The sequence below is a fragment of the Vanessa atalanta genome, chromosome 2 (assembly GCF_905147765.1).
Source record: "Vanessa atalanta chromosome 2, ilVanAtal1.2, whole genome shotgun sequence".
In the NCBI taxonomy this organism is placed as follows: Eukaryota; Metazoa; Arthropoda; class Insecta; order Lepidoptera; family Nymphalidae; genus Vanessa; species Vanessa atalanta.
Genome location: NC_061872.1, coordinates 11510358 through 11529439, shown reverse-complemented (window position 1 = coordinate 11529439; position 19082 = coordinate 11510358). Strand labels below are relative to the sequence as shown.

The following is a 19082-nucleotide window of genomic DNA, read 5'->3' as shown; positions in this document are numbered from 1 at the left end:
GAGATTTATAATTTCTTTCTCGACATGCTATAAACGAAATGTTGTTGATAAAATAGGTAACTTCTTTGACTTGACAAACTGAATTGAGTGAGTATATTGCTTCTTTCGCGTTATTTTTTTTAAAGTATTACTTGTAAATACAAACAAAGTCAGCCTGTAAACAAATGTATGTATGTAGTTATAAGTTCTGTTTTTTTAACTGAGATATTTTTGGATTGAAGATTATGTTATGTCTTATTTTTTTAACTATAACATAAAGTATCTTTATTAAAAAATATATATGTAAAAAAATAAAACATAATTATTATAAAATACCTATAAATATACCTTTCTGTCTCGGATGTCTCGGAGTATTTTCGGAGAAACTTATTAAAATTTTCCATAGGTAAACTTCTCTCAACCCAAAATGGATATTGTAAAAACGTTTTACCTTCTAGAAAAACATACTTTTATGACATCCCTTGAATCTCAAGGTATCGATATTATAATAAAGAGGTACATTTAATAACGAAATCTAATATTATATAACTTTAAAATGCTATTAATTAACATAAGTAATTATCAGTTTGTTACTAATTTATAAATAATTAGACCGTATAAAGAACATTACAATTAATTAAATTGTCGTTCTGAAGTCGAGGAGATCTACTGGTCAACCTTTACCAATAAATTATAACGATGCTCAAATGTGACTAGGCTGTACGAGATTTACTTTAAAAAAAAAAACACTCATTGAACGACCACTATCGATTCAAAGAGCAGTATAACTCGCTTAATGGTTAATTTATTCAAAAAATTATATAACCTACGTTGCAGTGTCACGGCTAGACTAACTGTTCACCTCGGAAATGTCATTGATCTTTAATGTATTCACGTTAAGCAAATTACGTTAATACTTTTATTATAAACTAGTCATCTGTCTCGACTTTGCTTGTATAGTTTGAAGGTTTATATCTTGAGGTAAAACTGCCTATCTTGTTATTCATCATACTAGTACTAAGAGTTCATCTTACTGACCAATAAACTTCAATCATAATTTAAAAAACAAGCATTTGTCAAATTTATAAAAGTTTATCCGTAATTTTTATTGAAGAGATCTATTACATATTTAATTATATAGCTGATCGTCATGAAAATAATAATAATGTGGTGCGGATTTAAATAGAAATAATTTAAATCCTTAACGCTAAGAATGGTCATCTATACTTCTTTACTGTTATTGTAAATGCGACGGTAGCTAGGTCTATTTATCTGTTGCTCTTTCACGGTCAAACCACGGAATCGAATTTGATGAAATTGGATATGATGCAAGCTTGAACTCCAAGGAAGGACATAGGCTACTTTTAAATGCCTAACCTGACGACCAACCTGATATTTAGATAAGAAAAATTGAACTTTACAAACAAATCCTATTATTTATATAATAAAATATATAATATCATTAGGATTGTGTAAATCTATAATATAAAAATTGTGTGTTATTCTTTTATCAACTATTTTAACGTATCAAATGTTAAATTTTAGTATATCCAGTCTTCCCACAAATTGCATTTTTACAAATATGAATTTTGTGATTTATTTCATTTTCATTGTAATATAATAAAATTATTTATTAATTAATTGCTATTTGTGACAGCTCAATGATTGTGCTGAGATGATTTTGTCTAATATAAATTTCTTTATGATTTCCGATTGCAATTAAACACACGATAAATAAGCTATTAACAGAATTGAGCGCCCTCATTTAATTTGAATTAATATGTTTAAATGTCAAAAAAATTATAAATATAAAATATTATAACACATTTTTTTTTAATTTGTTGATTTTAATGCAACATATATATGTGTAACCATTATGTTTCTAGTTATATCTTCTCTCTATAGTCAATGTCTATTAATCAACCGGTGGTAGCGTAACATTTAATCTGACCACTAACCTTCAAGAAAAGTTTATTTTGACCAGTATGAAAACGCTTAGCTCGAAAGTAAAATTACGTTATTTGTAATAAATCATCGGTTGTCAATATATATTATATGAGATAGATATGTATATAGTGTATTAGAAATTCAAAATTGGAATTAACGGAGCAAAACATTGGCCCAGATACAGAAGTTTCTAGACTTATCATTTAAAAGAAAAATGAATATATCCTTTGATAATTTATAACATGTCTAGATTGACTGTCAAAGTTGAGAACGCATCGAATAAAATAGTGGACAACTTTTGGCTTCTATTAAAGTAGTATGACGTTTGATGTCAACCATAGCTCTTACGTACCAAGATAAAAAAGGCCCGAATGATTTGGTTCTTTTATAGTGTGACAGATCATTTAGATAAATAAATAATTTATTATTAGTAAATATTTGGCATATATTTAAGTAACAAGTCAATAAACTTTACTTACGTGTGTGAATTTCATTGTGGCATGACCTAAGACTGAGGAACAAGTCATAAGTGCTGTTCTAAAGCTAATACATGTACACTGTTAGTCACGAGTAAGTAGTAGATTCCCTGTGATTTTATCTACATTATAACCTTACTAAATTACATACTTTGTACATAACATACACCGTAATCGTAAAGTTGTTACGTAATATAAAATGATACTTATATTGCATCGCAAATAGATTTGTATACTTTAACAATTCGGGTAAAATTGAGAAGTAACGGTGTCTATACAGCTCTCTATAGGATAAGTTCGTGACGACCAAAATAACTAAACAAAAAAGGTTACTTTTTACCAGGACTTATGCATATATTTTTTGTTGTAATTATTTTTTTGAACTTAACAAATGTTGTCGGTACCTTTGGTGTAGCTTTTCTATCGTTTTGATTAACGTTTTTTTTTATTTACCGGAGCGTTTTAATATTTCCAATCAGCATCACTATTTAAATTTTAAATTTACATATGAATACACAAATTTTAGTCTTTAGGCTGTAAACTTATGTTACGTAATGTCAAAAAGTAACCACCTGGGGTAGAGAACCTCTCTCTTCGAAGAGTTCTTTTGGAGCTAAATCCACCAGGCTGCTCGATGCGGGTTGGTGGATGTACTAATCTGGCAGAATTTTACAGAACAGAACACATGCAGGTTTCCTCAGGATATTTTCGTTCACTGCCGAGCACGAGATTATTTATAAACGCAAATTAATATCAAAATACATCGAAATTCAGTGTTGTTTGCATCGTTCTAAACACTCATGTTAATACACTTAAAAACCATGTACTGTATAGAGAGACAGTATCTGATTTACTTTTCATAGTATCAATTCATAGATGAATAATGATATAATACGCTTATACTATAAATATATGTTGCAACAGCTTACAATATTTCGATAACAATCAGACTTGCCTGCACCATTACAGATTCAATACACGAGCAATCATATATAAGTGAACTCGTAACTGACAGGACATTTAATCGGTTCTGAGAGCTGGTTAAATGTCGATGGAGTGATTTATGACGGTTTTATATGATAACGATTAACAATTGCCTCAATATTTATATTGATTATTTAAATTAAGACCTATAAAAATCTTAAACAATATATAATTTATCAATTAAAATATATCGTATGTCTTGAACGTTTGCCTCATCGCATGTTTTGATTTTGTTGCTCTGATACATATGATTATAGATACATCGTAATTGTGCCGCTTAACAATATAAATATGATATAAATCATTATTTTATCGTGAGCATACTTTCAACATTCGGATTGCCATCCCATCGGACTATGAAAGTCATAGAAAGTTCTGTTTGCACGCAATAATATCACCTATACAGTAGGTTTATCTTATAAGAACGACCGAATTTTCTAAATCATTCAAAATAATCTAATTTAAACTTTCTTTTGTTTCAGGGTATAGGACATGTGTCTGGTGGGCACATCAATCCGGCGGTGACCCTCGGCCTGTTTGCAGCGGGTGACATCAAACTGTTGAAAGCGATATTCTACATCGTAGTGCAATGCCTTGGGGCGACAGCTGGAGCTGCGTTCATTAGAGTAAGTGCGATTTAATTTAGTCTCAATACTCATACTCAGAATAATAAGTTCGCACATATATTCATCATATATACCGGCTACACATGGTTTAGATATTATGCTATTATAAGAAACCGTTATTATACAAACTTATATTTAATTCTACACACGAAATATATTCGTATACATTTGTATTTTTATGATAAAAACTTTACATGAGCAATATTAAAAAAAAAAAAAAAACAGCTAAAGTACTTTAAATTTACGATTCAAGATACTAGCGTTACAGTTATAACGTTTTTATTGTATTTTTTTGAAGAAGGTAATTATGAATTTCCTTTCTGAATACAGTCAAGAGCGCTCGACATTCTAATCTCCTTCTAAAGCACCGCCATAATCGTGTGTTAAAGTGAAAAAGTGCTGCTTGCCGTGACACTGATGGTCTCATAATAAAGAAACATCTGCAAAGGCCTTCGCTAGCTTGTCATTAACAAAAAAATCCGCGTGAGAAAAAATATACCTGAATTATTTATACTAAGATGGACTTCGCCGATCTACTTTTTTTCATTTACAATATTACGATTAATCAAATTTATAATGACAGCATTAATTTAATACAAATTAATTGATTGAAAAGTTATTGGAATGACAGACGAAATTTAAATTCAGTTGTAGCTTAAGCTACGGCTTAAGTATTTATACACAGTATTTATTTTATGGCGACTAGCGTGAAAGATTTGCGTTGTTTGATCGTAAATTCAAATAATTGTAACATAACTATTCCAACTCTTTTCGATCGCGTCGGTTTCGTTGTCACATCGGACCATTACTGTCAGAATATATATGGAAGTTGAATTTTCGCACAGATTTGGGCAATTTTTAATTTAGGATTTTCTAGACTCCCTTGAGAATGTCTAATGTGGCCGGAATCGGTTAGAAATACATAATTAACATCAAGACTTGAAACAAAATCTAATACCAATATACCTACAGAAATAATTTACTCTATAAAGTATACTCGTAAATAGGCAAAGATAAAAAATTTCAATACCTTTTTTTCCTCTGCTTGTTAAACAATAACTTTATTCATTTCAATAAACAATTGAATATTAAGAGTACACAAAGAATGTTTTTAACATTCATGTAGCGTGATTTCCTCAAGTTTATAAGTTACGACCATCGCGAACACTTTACTATATAAATATCAAACCGATGATAAAAAAAATGATGGACAGCAAGCAATTAAGACGATATTAACACGATTTTTATTCAGATCGATTACACAGCTTTAATTGCGACGAATTTTATAATTATCTGAAAAGAAAACCGTACTGATATACGTGTTAATAATAAATGCTTGTAATGTTTAAATACATTCAATTATTTAACTGTTTTGAACTGTTTCATTAATTATTGTCAAGATGCAATTAATATTTGCAAAATCATCGTGGCCCGACCTCGCGTCAATGTTTAAGATGCGACATTTTACTCGCAAAGAGCAAGTAAAGACCATCAACTTAATAGATCACGACTCGTATTAAATATAATTTATCTCATTTATTACGAAGAATTAACTTATGCTCAAATTAACCGTGTACAATATGCTTAGGCGATGCATGCATGTACACATATATAAAAACACTAGATGTAGCACAATGACGATGAATTAAATAAAAATAAATATAAATCAATTACTATAGCATGTTTTTTTCTTTGTCACAGCTGGCTGTTCCAGAAGATAGAGTTCTGTCTTTCGGAATGACTCTACCCGGAGCGAATGTCACTGACGCCCAGGTAATATAAATGATGTATAAAATTAAACTTGTATTTGATATTTTCTGTAGGAAAAACAAAATCTTTATGACCGTGGATTTTATGAAGATATATAAGCTTATTTTAGATTAAGGTCAAACTAAAGTAATAACTGATGTTTTGTAACATGAAAATGTAAAAAAAATACAAAACTAAATATATACACCAAACATATTTTCTATATTGTATTTATTTCTGTTTAGACCATCTTATGCCTAACTTACTGTTTTTTTGTGTCCAGGCTCTACTTATAGAAGCACTGATTACCTTCGTACTGGTGCTTGTGGTGCACGGCGTGTGCGACGCGCGCCGCAACGACCTCAAAGGATCTGCGCCTCTAGCTATTGGACTCAGCATCACGGCCTGCCACGCTGCTTGCGTGAGTTCATAATACATTATCTTATTAAGCGAAGTTGCGGGTTAATTTATAGTTAAATATAATTAATCTTTGAATTTTAAAAGATTTGATTACTTCATAGCTCAGATACAGATAAAGATCTCCTTATTTTAGTTAGTGTTCTGCTTATGCCTAGATTTATATACTTTTTTACACATATAAGCGGACAGCCAAATGGTCCACATGATGGTAAGTAGTCACTGCAGCCCGTAGACATTGGTGCTGTATGAAATTGTAACCATTTCTAATATAACCAATACGTCATCAACCTTGCTAATTGAGATTTTATGTTACATTCCCTTGTGCCTAGTTACACTGACTCACTCAATCTTCAAAACGGACACTAAAAATTGCTGCTTGGTGGTAAAATAAATAAAGAGTGGGTGGTACTTATTGAGTCCGACTTGCTCCAAGCCCTACTACCAAGTAAGTGTTCATAGTTTATACTAATATGTGTTTTATTCAACAGATACCTTTCTCCGGCTCTAGCATGAACCCAGCGCGTTCATTCGGCCCCGCCCTCGTCATGGGCAATTGGACTTCTCACTGGGTATGTCAATGTTTTTACACAAAGATACAAAATTATGATACAGAAATATCTTCTGATATATATCTATATGTCATTGATAAATACATTTGAATATGATTGACGTCCGAATAAACTGTATTAGGCTGTATGCAAATTAGCCGCAGGCTATTTTTAGAATACACTCGCAAACACAATCGTTTTCAATTTGAATAACTGATTACGATAACACTGAAAGTATGAAGTTGTTTACAATTTGTGTCATTATTAAACTGATCATTGGCTTCAGCTGTCCGAATGAATACTTATTGTGCCTGTAAGTGTCAGCCTCGATAGTCTGTTAGGCTGCCAATCATTGCCATTATTAATAATGCAATTATTGAAGGCTTTTAGAATACTTAACAAGGACTAAAACTATGACGAGACTGACAGAACATTTATAGGATTTCATTAAATTAAATGAAGAAAAAAGCAATGACATAGATTAATGATAATAACGTAAAACGTAACGTAAAATAATGAAAGTAACGTAAAACGTAACGTAAAGTGAAGACACTTACGAAGAAGTTAATTTTAAAAGGAAACGTATAAGCTTATAGAACTGCGATTACTACGCTTGTTAAGCCTTTCACTCGTTTCCGTTTATATTTATGTAAGTAGTAAAGAAAGCGCAGTTAACCGTTGGTCTTAATAAATTAATCTGTATTCCCGACACAGTTATCAGTTGCTTAGTTTAAAACAAGTTTTTTACCCAATTTAAGACATAAAAAGGTTTTATCGTGAAATTTTATCTTTTTTTATGATGGATCCATTTAGTATATGTGTAATTTGGGATTATTACGACGGGTTCTTATTTTAAATACATTGAAGGGAGAACTTTAGTTTCGCGTTCAATATTGTTGGAGCTAATTTAATTTGACGTGGCGATATTAATTTTGAATAAAATCATTAAAACATATGCACATCGCCCGCATCAGAGACGTCAATGTTTACACACGTTATATCTGATATTAAAGTTGGTATGATATGAAAGCCCAGTTGCATCGTGAGACGTCGAGCTAATCCTGTTACTGACCATTACTTTCACTGCATCACGTGAAACAAACGACCACATTATGTAGATATCTATGTACAAACCGTGTTTCCGATTTAACACACGTGACATAATAAAACATCTTATATAATGTGTAATCTCCTTACCTTTCTCCGGTAGAATATTCCGGGTTCTAATAAATAATTAGCTTCGATTTAATAATTAACTAACTACCAGGTGTACAGTGGCCATAATCTCATACATTGTGCTGTAGAGGCGAAACCTTTGTAATGATATTTAATATAATTAATACTATATATTTGGTATAATGCGTTTATTATTACACTTATACGCATAAAATTGTAGAAACGAAATATTTTATAAAATAATTGGTCAATAACTACCTTTAATGGCATGTCGAATTATGTCTTCTACACTTTTATTTATAGACTACATTTAATAGATGCTTTAAGAACCACTTTTATTTATATCTCGGATTAATAAGTACTTGAAACTGCTAATCAAATATTCACAAAATAAATACCCAATAAATAGTGTTGTAGTATTCTGAATAAAGATTCCATACATAGGAATATTATTTATATAAAATAAGACTTTAAAATTAGACAATTTAAAATATACATTGCAATTAAAAATATTTGCGATTTTTATTTCATACGATAATTCTATTTAATGTATATTGTTACAAAAGAGTTACAATCGAATTAAAAAGATAAATATGTTAAATTTCAACAATTATATTTCAAGAAAATAATTACCTATATAAATATGAAACAGTTTACCACTGTCGGACAAAGACATGCTCTCCTGTAAACTTATGACAGTGTAAAATGTAAACACCGCCATGACAGTGTAAATTAGTGCAAGGTCAGGAGTTTTCCACAAAATAAATATTATATAAGGCGTTAGATTTTAACAAACATATTGATAGTTGTGTGTTAGTTTATCCCATTAAGTTTAGTTTGTTAGCAAATAATTTGTTAAGGTCAAATTTGTTAGCGTCCACGTATGTTACGAATTATTGTCCACGGAAATTAAATATTTAACGTCGCTCTATAAAATAGATGACACACACTTAAGTTTTTTATGTATTTATTACAATGCGTCATAGCAGTTACTTAGCTTTTGCAGTTTTCACGAATTATCGTGATTGAAATTGTATTAACAATTTTTCTATAAATTTAAACCTATAAGACAGATTGAATTTTTGAATTTATTATTAATCAGTCCTTTGTAAATAATAAGGAGATCAGTCTTTAACATTAACTTATCTCTGTTTCTGTTAACGAATTTCGTTTCCAGTATATCGCTAAATATTAATATATTTTAGTCAGTCAGACATTTAATTGATTTCAATATATATTTTTTATTATATCGGTAGGCGGATGAACAAATAGGTCACCTGATGGTAAGTGGTCACTACCGCCCATAGACAATGGCGCTGTAAAAAATATTAATCATTCCTTACATCATCAATGCGCCACCAACATCGGGAACTAAGATGTTATGTTCCTTGTGCCTGTAGTTACACTGGCTCACTCACCCTTCAAAGCGGAACACAACAATACTGGGTACTGGTATTTGGCGGTAGAATATCTGTTGAGTGGGTGGTACCTACCCAGACGGGCTTGCTCAAAAGCCCTACCACCAAGTGTACATACGGACATTTAGTTTTATGTAAGTATATTTATAAACTTTTTTTTTGTTCTAGGTATATTGGGTGGGTCCGATTGTCGGAGGTGTAATCGCAGGCTTCCTTTACAAGTACGTGCTACGTATCGGCAAGACAGGTGACAGCGGTTCATACGATTTATAAGTTACATGCGCCCGCGCATCAACACCATGTGCCTTAGCTGTCTCTCGCGTAACAAATGCACTATTGTAGCGAATTTTTTCATATAATTTATTGTATTCAAATAAATTATCAATAACAAGAAAGATCTGATTATGCTACAAACATTATAAAAACACACAATATCAATTTATTTATATAAACTTTTGATATTATTTGGGGAATTTATGCGAGAGATTTCTACTTTATAAGCTCATTAATAGAAACTTTTTGAATACACTGTTATATATAATCATAGTATCAAGTTATGTGTTATTGATGAGCTTATATTTTCTTTATTTTATATATAAATAATAATTCCAAAGTCAATTTTGAAACGAAATGTCGAAATTTATAATTATATTTTAATGGTGAATATTTTGGTGCAAGTACAAAGGAAATATTGTTTAACGATTTTGTTTAAACAATATCATTTATAATTTCATACATATTCCTAATTATATTTAGCGCCTTTTATTCTCCATTAATACAACCATACAAAGACTCCAACGGTCGTATATAAGATAAATTATATTATTTAGATTTATATAAGATAGGGATTACAAAAGTATTAAGTTTATTTATGTGAATATTTAAGTTAAGGATAATACAACGTGTTTGTATTTGAACGTCTGTGGTTTGCAACGTGAGGACAATATGTCGTATGTCAGACATCACTCACTAAATGTTACTTGCGAAATATATACTAATCCTAAAATGTATTTTCATTTTCTTTCCTAAATCCTTTGTATTACTAACAGTATTTCAAACAAAAAAAATATCGAGCTCCAACAAATAAAAATAAAAAACATGGTAAATATCCCGTTTTAAATACTGTTAGTGCCCAATAAAAATAACCATGTTAATTTAAAATCCTTTGTATTGTTTAATTTATATTATTTATTACGATAAAATTGAGATTACTTAACACGATGACACAAATAAGACAAAGGGTTACGATGTTTACGATGTCTACAATTTATTCTTTGAGTCCATTGAAATGTTACATTTTTAAACCATTACCTTGAAGAAAAACCCTCCTTGAACAAAAAAAGTTATAAAGCCCTCTCATAATCAGATGGACTCAGCAGGACTTAAAAGTCCATACTTTACAAGTTACAACTTTTAAACGTCTCGACATGAAAACTCTTTATTGGCTAGATGTTTGAACGCCAGACATCGGGTTCTAGAAGCTTATAAGCTAGCCACTCGACTAAGGAGGCGATCATATATCATACTTATATTATTATAAAGATATAAGTTTTCGTTGTCTGTATGTTTTGTTTGTATAATCACCTCTAATCAAATTGATAAGGAACATTACTATTATGATAGTTAATAGTTTCAGAATTACGTATTTATTTTTAATATTGTATACTTTTTAAGATGCTATTTCTAGTATGGGGTTGCTATAGATATTATATCAATGTATTTGAAATAAAAAAATATATCGGTTCATGCTTTTTTTAAGTTAATGTTGCAAAAACTAAATGGCAAATTACTTCATAAAAAAATAACAAAAAATTATTCGAATTTAAATAATTCGCCTAGGGAATTTTGCGTTATCAGTCAGGGACAATATCAAGAGCAGAGAGCGATGCAGTGTGGAATGCTGAAGAAAAAACGGTGAAAATTTCGTCACTATTTATTAGACTTGTACTATAAAGCTTGTAGTAATGAGAAATATTGTGAGAAGAAAATCTAATCTATTGACAACCCTGCCACCACTGAGGACATGACTGGATCATTTTTACGCCAGATAATCGAATTTGCGATTAATCCCTAGCATACTTCCCACCATTATAAGATGATTTGTACAGTAGATAGTTTAATAGTCTAATGTTCATTTGTTGGTATTCATTGTCCACAATGCAAATGTTACATAAAGAAAATTTATATTTTACCATCTCTAAATCTTAAGAAAAAAGTAACTATTGAGTAACTACTGAATTTCTTGCCTGTTCTATTTGGAAGAATCTACTTTCCTAGCCTGTGGTACATTTAACACTGACAGCATGACGAATCAAAAGTGCGTTTTTGAGCCTAGTTGAAAAAGAAAATCAGATTTTTGATTTAAGTTTAAAATAAAAAGTCATATCTACATATTACAACGAATAATGCAATGTACGGTATAACATTCAACCCACATAATATTAACCTAAATATTTAAGTCCATAATTAATGCTAGACTCATTAACAATGTAATCGTGTTTGATTGCATTAGGTTCAATGAACTGTCTCTATTATTTTGTGTCAATGTAGACTACAGTCCGTACTCCGTAGTCTGTACACAACTGCCTACTATTGTATTAAACTATTTCTCAAAGTTCACTCATGTAATGTTCTCGGCATTTAATTTAATCTGATATCTTAAGAACGTATGGGTATAAACAATTATTATTATCAAGAATGTATATTTATTCAGAAATCATTAAATACGTCCGTTTATCTGCTCGCTATGAGATTTTATTGCAACATTTCTGATGGAACCTATTATTGATTATGCTAGTAATTTTTTTACATAGTTTTATGAGAAACTGCGAAATTATCAAATAAACCATTTAAAAAAAAAATATACCTACGACTCAGGACTTTCTTGTCAAATAGAGATGAAACTTTAAGTTTCGAAACCTACACAAGATAAGTTTATGAATAATAATAGTATTCACAATATTAATTGTTATTAATTAAATTAAAAAAAACATACGAATATTTACTTTAAAATTCCTACACACTACTACGGCACAAGAAAATAGGCTAACTTAACAAGGAAAGTAAAATATCTTGGTCACTAATAATTCAAGAAAAAAATATAGGGTTCCTGATTTAGAAAATAAATATGTTGATTATTTATCAAATAAATGTTGTTTTAAAATAAGGTCTTTAAATCTGAAATTGGCAATAGGGCAGTGCAAGTTGGGATGAGATGTTTATTATTCATTCATTGCTTTAAACTTATGAATCTACATAATTATATGGATTAATTGTATAATAAATACAAATAATAAATACATTGTAATGCAATTTTTTTTTTCTAAAACAATACCAGACGTGGGCGAGTTTAGCGAGTAGGTTGTATGCATGCAAGGTCGCTGCATGTTTTAATTTTTTTTTACCAACTCGTATTGATATATATGATATTGGAATGTATAAATTAATTCTGCACATACGTTTTCTATAACTTTTTTTTAAAAATATTCTGTATATTTCGTAATGATAAATTGTTTTTATTTTTACTTATGTTGTGTTAAATTTCGTTTACTTAAATAAAAAAAATATGGACGTGGTTGTGTGACCTCTTTGTTATCTTAAGCTATTAATCCGAATGTAATGAAACTTTTGGTAAGCTGTTTTTCGTACATCAGCCAAGTCACTGACCCTAAACTTAAAAGATTTTTTTAGTCTGTATAAAAAAATCTTTTTATGTAGACCCTTATTCAACTCGTGCAGCGCCGGGACGGGCAGTTAGTGCTTAATAAAAGTCAAGCGCCCATAAATCAAAATGCCTTAATGTCAGAATATAACTTCATTATCAAGAACTAGTATCAACACAATTACCTAGACCTAATTCATTTTATTTAATATAAGAATAGCTATCGGCTATTATCTCTCATCACGACGTCTCACAATCTTCACTGGATATATTGTGCAAGAGTCGTGAGTCCCGCGCTCTAATCACCCGTGACATATCACTCGCGCCTGCGCAATACCGATCCTATTAAAAATGTGTCGTTCTCATGTCAAGGTCAGTTTCTTCGGCGAGTATTGTCTTCGCCAAGCATAGTGGGATGTCGATTGTAATGTTCTTCTTACATATTAAAAGAATAATTCAAGGTTAAGATGTCTTCCAAATAGAGAGTGAAGTGACACTTGTATTTGAGAAGTAATTCTATGATAGAATTAAGACAAACAATCTTTTACAAGGTTTTTTAATACTTATACTTTTATTAACTAGTTAGTTAGTTAATAAGTAATATATTAGTTAATATTGTTGTCAAAATCAAAAGCCAATTTATTCGAGTTGGCTATTTCAAGCACCTTGGAATCGTTGTTTTATAAAATTGTATTAAACGAAAGGCTATAACCAATTCGAAATTTAGATTCTACCGAAAGGAAAGTCAACAAGCATTAGCTGCAAGCTTTTTATCGCCAATACGATCTGGTGTTAAATTATATGCCTAATTTATTAATATTTTTTAAGAAGCGGTTCGAATTTCTAAATCGGCAAAGTTAATAATGTCTGCAGAATTTTAGTATCGAAGCTAAATACCTTGCCCCAAGAAGTTGTTATTGACTTTGCGGAGTCGGAAACTTGGCGTTATAAGCTTATCCTTTCTTCTCGTGTTCATACATATGTATTAATTAATTAATTTATTTATTTATGTACCAACAGATTATACAGAAAATTATATAAATGAAAAATGTGTACAAAGGGATAACTTATCTCTAACAAGAGATCTCTTCCAGAAACCCTGAATCTAGTGGAGATTATTTGTAATACATATTTATGGTGTAGGTACAATATCAATTAATTTTATATTATAAAATTCAAGTAGACTTAACGATAAATGAATATATTACACACTAAATACAAATAAATACATTAATATATACCATTATCTATAATATATATATATACATTCAACTTACATAGATACAAAAAAATATATATACATACATATAAAATAAATTAAACTTAAGTGGCAAGAAAGTGTTGCTTAACTCTGATTTTAAACGATCTTATTGTAACATTATTATGGAAAATATTATCTGGAAGAGAGTTCCATAGGCGAGCGGCAACAACGGAAAACGAGTTACCATAGGAAGTAGTATTAAAAAATGGTACCTCAAAAGTTTAGTAACAAAAGAAGTAAGGATAAGCTCTTTGCAGTGATTATCACTGAATCTATCAAAATGTTCTGAATAAAAATAGCACTATCGTAAATATAGTATGACGTATACAGTTGCGTCATAGTATATTTACATTACATAAACAAACTTTAAATTTCCCACCGCTGGGCTAAGGCCTCCTCTCCCCTTGAGAAGGTTTGAAGCATATTCCACTACGCTACTCCAATGCGGGTATAGTGTATTTACCTACAGAAGTATTCCTACTTTCTTAAAACATCCCGAAAAGGCTCTAGCTCCAATATATCGTATTTGAATATGTACAAAAACAAAAATGATATCGTAACCGTTATGAAGTAATTTAGCTTAATTAAAAGTTACTTAAAAATAAAGTCAACATATGGTACATCTACTAAATTCTGCCAGCAGCTTCGTCCTCGTGTGTGAGGGGGTGAGCATTGAAATTGCGCATAAACCTTGTATGCAATATTTCATGAATGTCGGGTGAGTAGGCAAGAAATTAAAGCGTAAACAAATAAACAAACTCACTTTCACATTTATAATATTAGTGAGCATTTCTGATTTTCAATGGTGACGTGTAAATTAACGTTTTAATATAACTAAAAATAGTACAAATTAACTTACATATTTGTTTTTCACTATATTTTCACTATATATATATATCACTAATAATATTTACGAACATTGTTTTTTCGCCGGCGGTTTTTCCGAACCGATACGATTTGGGAACCTTCAAGAGCCTACATATTACTTATATTTTTTTCTTTATTTTTTAAAGGCCGGCAACACACACGGTTTTTGTCCATGGGCGGTAATCACTTTCTATCAGGTGAGCCTCCTGTTCGTTTGCCACCTATCATAAAAAAATGTAGTTAATTTTGGACAATACATAATTCCGTGCATCATAACACAGCCATCAAACTAAATAAATAAACTAAACAAATCCGTCACGATTGGAGAGGTCTCCGGCGCAGGCCCAACTGCTTTACGTCTTTCCCGAGAAACGAGAGTAAAACACTCGTCATTACCTTTTATTACCTAACTTTTAATTAGTTATATTATTTTGTTTCTTTCCTTTTATATAATGACGCTGTGTTAAATATGAATAAAACAACATTATAGAAGCGAAAAACTATTTATTTATTGAAGCCAAACAAGCAAATACATTTCAAGCGCCAGAATCGTGATAAACAGGAATATATGGGTTAATATACGAAGAGTGATTACTAAAATTTAATATGCGGATACTGTTATAAGTCAAAAGTCCAACGATTGTCTACGTGTTTCACGTGTTAAATTCGGCGCCGTCTATGTTCAACAGGCCATGCACCCGTTGTAGCTGAGGCAGTAGGGCGCGAAAGGCCTTCCTCAAGGTTGCTCGTCCAGCAGCGCCCGCAGGAAGGCGTCTGGGTCGGGGATGTCCTCCAGCAGGCCGGCCGCGTCGCAGAACTCCGCGAACGAGTCGCACGGCAGCAGCTCGTCCGTCAGCGTCGTCACCACGCGCTCCGCCGCCTTGGCGTTCGCCTCGTCGTTGTGCCGGATGTACTCGGCTAGCTTGATCGGCCACTGCTCCACTGTCGTCGCGTTCACGTTCTACGGTTATATAAATTAGTAATATTAAAAAATAGAAAAAAGTATGAAAGTTAAATTTGTCGATTCCGTTATCAAAAATATTTAAGCTACATTTATAAATTGAATAAGTAAACTAATGTCCTATTAAGAGATTAAAATGTCATACTAATATTATCACTTTACAATTACTCTTACTGGTTTTTAGGTTTCAAATATGAGTAAGTTAAAACTTTACTTAAATATGGTAAATGTTATCGTCAAAGTTTACTGTTAAAACTAGTGTACTATGACTAGTAAAAGTATTTAGTACGAGACTGATATTAGCGTTATTTGAAATACATTTATTTACGTTTATAAAATATTAGCAAACTATTAGACCGCCTCCTGTGGAAGAAGTGGAAGGGAGAAGAGCAAAGATAAGGAACATCACTGTTGCAGTTTGTTAGTCCACTGACCTTGAACATGACGTTGTAGAGCTGGTCTACGAGCGCGACGAACACGACGTAGGGCTTGTACTCGGGCCACGTGCAGGGCGCGCGCTGCTCGGGCGTCAGCGCGCGCACGGCCGGCCCGCCGCGCGTCACGTCGCGCACGTGGCCCAGCAGCAGCATGCGCTTGATCATGTCCAGGCGCAGCGCGCGCCATCTGAGTGACACGGGAGTCGGGGCTCACTTAGAACAGGCTCCGAACTTTGTATTCGATTTAATAGTGATACATCAGACGAATGTCAAATTAAGTTTCGTGTTAAGATGAGCCAAACTCAACTTCATAACTCTACATTGTCATTCATAAAGGTAATCTACTTTTTGGCAAATAATTTTATTTACCTCGAAGCTCAGATATATGTTTTTAATTTCAATATGGAATCATCGATAATGACTTTTAAATGAGACATACTTGGCATGCGGATACAGTAGCAGCATGAGTGTGAGGAAGTACAGCGGGCCATCTGCGTCCTGTGCCGATTCCAGCACGCGCGCCGGCGGCCACGCCAAGCTCGCCTCCAACGCAGACACCTCACGGGCGGCCACGCGGGTCCTGCGTTTAATTTATGTTAGAGATAAACAAGTTATAAGACAAAACAAGGTGCAATTTAATACACGATGTAGCTAGAATGGATCCCGAATATAGGATATATTATATACATCGTGTATTAATTGCACACTTAATTATTTTCTATTGGTCCTTCTTTAACGACGGGATAATATGGATGGTAACAACTCACGTGTTGATAACGTAGAGTGCCATGTGCATGAGCGCCGGCACCAGCTGCATGTTCGAGAGCGGGCCGCCGCCTCCGGTGTCGTTGTGGAAGCTGAGGCCGCGGGCGAAACGCAGGAGGAGCAACTTCAAGTCGTGCACTGTGCAAGTGTGTCCGATGTCGCGATGTCCGGTGCACTCCTATGAAAAAATTTAAAATAAATGATCTTACATAGGCGTATAATATATTTATTATCTATACAAATATTATAAATTCGAAAGTAACTAAGTCTGTTCCTCTTTCACGGCCAAACCATTTGACCGCATTACACTTAAGGACCGATCCCTAAAACGCGACCGACAACTAAGGACTAATGAGAGCAATTAAACATATAACACAGTGAACCGATCAAAAATTTTACATAGAGGTAAAGCCTGGGAAGTGGATAAGGACACGGGCATATAAATTACGGATGGAGTAGAGAAGGGAAGAGATCGTAGATGGATAAAAATTAATATAAATTATATTTAATCGACATTCACTAGAAATCTATTTTGAACAAATACCTGTAAATATGTAGTATGCCTAGCGAGACAAGAGGCAAACGCCGACTCGGGTACATACGGCCCCCACAGAGGTAGGAGACCGTTGCATCTCGTCGATGCGTTTTGCAATGCCGCACTCTCCCACTCATCCCTAAGGAAATATTACAAATAATATAAGATTATTTAATAATTTTACTAATCAGCTAGTCAGGAATGTTCTGATTCCCTTTATAAATTTAATCAATTAAAGAGATTAAGGATCTTTCAAGGCCCATTCCACTTGTTTACTACCTAGCACGTGCAAGCCTGACGGCGGCCATGTGGCACTCGACGTGCACGATGTTGTAGTGCGAGACCGTCGTGTAGCCGAGCGTCTTCCGCGCACGCGCCTCGTACTCCTCCACCGGGCAGCGCTTCGTGAACGTGTAGATACCGAGCACCTGCACGTGTGTAGGGTGAATTACATTCGATTAATAATATCTCAAATTAAAATCTATCATATAAGATTTACTGAGTTCTCATCGGTACGTTAAATTTTATCACGATCAGTTCAAATATTACATAAGATAAGATATCTTAGTTTGTTAAATACTTTTAAGCAATACTTCACGAGAAGTGTTCATTGATAATTTAAGTCTTTACTTTTGTTTAATTATATAAATAAATGAAAATTGAATCCTTATATGACAACCGGGATTCAAAACATATGAAATGATCATATGTGTATATTTTTATCTTTGAAAGTTAATTATTCAATAGAAAATGAGTTTGTATGGAACACAATAGAGGTGGAGGACTAACGAACCTTGGTGGGCTGGTACTTGTACCCCTCGCGGCAGATGCAGCACACGGCGCCCGCCTCCTCGGCCAGGTCGGCCACCTGCTGCGTGAGGCTGCACTGCGCCGTGACCTGGCCGCGCTCGTTGCTGCGCATGCCCAGCGCGCCCAGCTGACGCTCGCGCACCGCCATCGCTAGACGCTTCTTCTCCTGATCGACGAGGAAATTAAGGCATAAGATTTATCATAGTACCAAAACCGGTATCGCTTACTGGCACGATCGAATGGTTACCGTTTATGTATCAATTTAGAGCACCAAGCTGTACCAAAATTTATACAACTTACCTGTCTAGTGAAGTCTCGAACTTGTTGGACTTTAGCGGCGCATTGCGGCTGAGAGCGTAGCGCTTCCAGTAAGTTCTCCGCGAGAGAACCTACGTGTTCTCCGGACGATACTTGCTCTAGGCGATGTACGATCGGAATAACTTTCTCGCATACTAGCATCTA

General features: G+C 32.9%; 2 protein-coding genes across 7 annotated transcripts in view; one reads left to right on the top strand and one right to left on the bottom strand.

Moving 5' to 3' along the window:
* LOC125070845 (aquaporin AQPAe.a-like) overlaps positions 1–10329 on the top strand; it is a 67861-nt gene extending 57532 nt beyond the window's left edge. For all 3 annotated transcript variants that reach the window (XM_047680853.1, XM_047680837.1, XM_047680845.1), the window contains 5 exons: positions 3869–4012; positions 5714–5785; positions 6045–6182; positions 6670–6750; positions 9492–10329. In XM_047680853.1, the coding sequence (XP_047536809.1) occupies positions 3869–4012; positions 5714–5785; positions 6045–6182; positions 6670–6750; positions 9492–9596 (540 nt within the window). In that variant the 3' untranslated portion in view covers positions 9597–10329. The remainder of the gene's footprint in view (positions 1–3868; positions 4013–5713; positions 5786–6044; positions 6183–6669; positions 6751–9491) is intronic.
* Positions 10330–15599: 5270 nt separating this feature from the next.
* Positions 15600–19082, bottom strand: part of LOC125068654 (protein purity of essence) — a 41250-nt gene continuing 37767 nt past the window's right edge. For all 4 annotated transcript variants that reach the window (XM_047677920.1, XM_047677927.1, XM_047677944.1 and 1 more), the window contains 8 exons: positions 18921–19079; positions 18604–18786; positions 18090–18238; positions 17820–17949; positions 17278–17453; positions 16950–17090; positions 16508–16697; positions 15600–16073 (listed from right to left, as the gene is read on the bottom strand). In XM_047677920.1, the coding sequence (XP_047533876.1) occupies positions 15849–16073; positions 16508–16697; positions 16950–17090; positions 17278–17453; positions 17820–17949; positions 18090–18238; positions 18604–18786; positions 18921–19079 (1353 nt within the window). In that variant the 3' untranslated portion in view covers positions 15600–15848. The remainder of the gene's footprint in view (positions 16074–16507; positions 16698–16949; positions 17091–17277; positions 17454–17819; positions 17950–18089; positions 18239–18603; positions 18787–18920; positions 19080–19082) is intronic.